The 2,445-nt window shown below is 52.6% G+C and overlaps 1 protein-coding gene across 1 annotated transcript; it reads right to left on the bottom strand.

Annotated features, from left to right (window-relative positions):
* Window positions 1–1,501: 1,501 nt before the first annotated feature.
* Window positions 1,502–2,185, bottom strand: ASCL1 (achaete-scute family bHLH transcription factor 1). Its single transcript, XM_028121596.2, has one exon. It carries the CDS (start codon window positions 2,183–2,185, stop codon window positions 1,502–1,504), a length of 684 nt encoding a protein of 227 aa, XP_027977397.1.
* Window positions 2,186–2,445: the final 260 nt, after the last annotated feature.

Here is a 2,445-nt window from a genome sequence, read left to right as displayed (position 1 = left end):
TACACGTTTCTTGTAAGTTTGTAATAAAACAGTAAGAAAAAAAAAGGCAGTGATAGAAATTTCCCAAAGGGCAACCTATCAAAACCAACTGGCTGCCATACTTTACGTTTGGACAGTAGCTGCATAAACTTTGTTCTTCTTGAACAGTATTTAATAACATCATTAATACATTAACAAAGTTTCTATAAAGTAAGACACATTGGTGCTGAAGTACATCTGGTGGCCTTTTGATCTCACCTATGAGGAGAGTTCTTTACAAAACCACATAGGGGAAATGGCAGTTGTAACGTGAACTACACATCTAAAATATGCAGAGGTAATAGAATTACATGTTAAAGTATCAAGATATACACATTTTAAACCATTTGTACAAAACTCTATAAATTTTTTCTCTCTTTCTCTCTTATGTACAAAAATATCTTAATATATCCCCAAACTGGTTAGGATAGATACAAATAGATTTTTCTTATAATAAAAAAATTCACAAAAGATTGGAAGCATTCTATGATGAAAATGGTAGAAAAGATGGTGTGAGGAAATGGGAAGCCCCCCCCCCGCCAAGGATCGGAGTTTCAAAGGACTGAGTAGAGCATAACTTCACTGCAGACAAATGTCCACAGCTTATTGGGATGGGGGATACTGAGACGAAAGACACCAACCCATTTCTACAGGACTAAGAACTGCGCTTTCAGAGAGAGCGGGGAGGTGAAGGCACCCTAGCAAGTGCTTTCTGTTCTGCCTGTTACTGGTGGGTGGGAGTTTCTATAGGGCTGTGCTGCTCCCTTCCGCCAGGAGCCCACTGCTTTTGCACACAAGCTGCATTCTGCGCTCTGACTCAGGTCCTAGTCACCCTTTGTAGCTCCGTAAATGATTGGAGTGCAAAGGTAACAGTTCTGAGCGCATCCCCGTTTTGCGAGAGAGCCTTGCTTCTCAGGCATGCATTGCTTAGTTGGTCTTGGGGTTGGTTGCCTGATTTTATTTTGTTTTGTTTTTCTTTCCTTCTTCTCTTCTTCTTTTTTCTTTTTTTTTCCTCCCTTCCAACATCGCTGACAAGAAAGCACTAAAGATGCAGGTTGTGCGGTCACCCTATAACTTAAGAAGAAGGGGAGAGGTTAGTGTGAACTTGGAGGCTGGCGGTGGGGGAAAGTGGAGGTTTGGGAGAGGATCTGTCAGGTAGAGCACCTCTTTTGACAGGTCGGAGTACTCGGTTCTCCAGCATCCCCCCACCTCACCCCACCCTCAATCCTTAGCGAACTGGGCAAAGCCACTCTCAGAGGCCAATACTGAAACTAACAAACCAGCATTTGAAATCGACAAACTTTTTACAAATTCTTTAAATCAGCCACCCCCTCCCCCAACCTCCGTGGAGACAGTCCCGCTCCTCCTGACACTAAGACGGAGGAAAAATGAGGAGGATAAGAAAATCATCCTGTTCACTCCTAAATGCGACCTACCTGCTTCCAAAGTCCATTCGCACCAGGGCCTGACGAGGCCGAGCCCCTCAGAACCAGTTGGTGAAGTCGAGCAGCTCTTGCTCCTCCGGGCTGAGTGGGTCGTAGGAGCCCTCGTCGGACGAGTAGGAGGAGACCGGCGAGCCGGCCATGGAGTTCAAGTCGTTGGAGTAGCTGGGGGAGATGGTGGGCGACAGGACGCCAGCCTGGAAGGCGGCGCTCACCGCGTCGTGCTCGTCCAGCAGCTGCTGCAGCGCGCGTATGTACTCGACCGCGGAGCGCAGCGTCTCCACCTTGCTCATCTTCTTGTTGGCCGCGCCGTTGGGGACGTGCTCCCGAAGGGTGGCAAAGCCCAGGTTGACCAGCTTGACGCGGTTGCGCTCGCGCTCGTTGCGGCGCGCCACGGCTGCCGGCTGCTGCTGCGGCAGGCTGTAGCCGAAGCCGCTGAAGTTGAGCCGGCGTTTGCAGCGCATCAGTTCGGGCGAGGACGAGCGCTGTCGCTTGACTTGCTTGGACGCTGACTTGTGACCGCCCCCTGAGGGCTGGCCGTCGGCCGCCGGGCTCAGCTGCGGCGCCTGCTGCTGCTGCTGCGCGCTCTGCGCCGCCGCTGCCGCCGCCGCCGCCGCCGCTGCAGTGGCAAAGAAGCAGGCTGCGGGCGGCAGGAAGGGCTGCTGGGGCTGCGGCTGGGGCTGTTGGCCGGCGCCGCCGCTCTCCATCTTGGCAGAGCTCTCCATGCGCAGCGGCCGCCAAGGAGTCGCGGAATGGGAGCAAGCGGGGACGCGAGGTGCGGACGCGCGAGGGGACACAGACAGGACTTGGGTGCACGAACAGAGAGGGAAAGAAGGGGAGAGATGAAGAGGGAGGCCGGAGGGAAGTTAAAAAAAAGAAAATACAAAATCCCCGGGAGACTTCCTAGGGTGGGAGCAGAGAAGGTGCAAACGCTTTTCCTCCTCCCTCCACTCCTCCTCCTCCCTCCCCTCCTCCCTTCGCGGGT

The sequence above is a fragment of the Eumetopias jubatus genome, unplaced genomic scaffold (genome assembly GCF_037043125.1).
Source record: "Eumetopias jubatus isolate StellerSeaLion01/CBP00866 unplaced genomic scaffold, mEumJub1_p1.0 scaffold_8, whole genome shotgun sequence".
Taxonomy (NCBI): Eukaryota; Metazoa; Chordata; class Mammalia; order Carnivora; family Otariidae; genus Eumetopias; species Eumetopias jubatus.
This window is presented reverse-complemented; position numbering and strand designations above follow the sequence as displayed.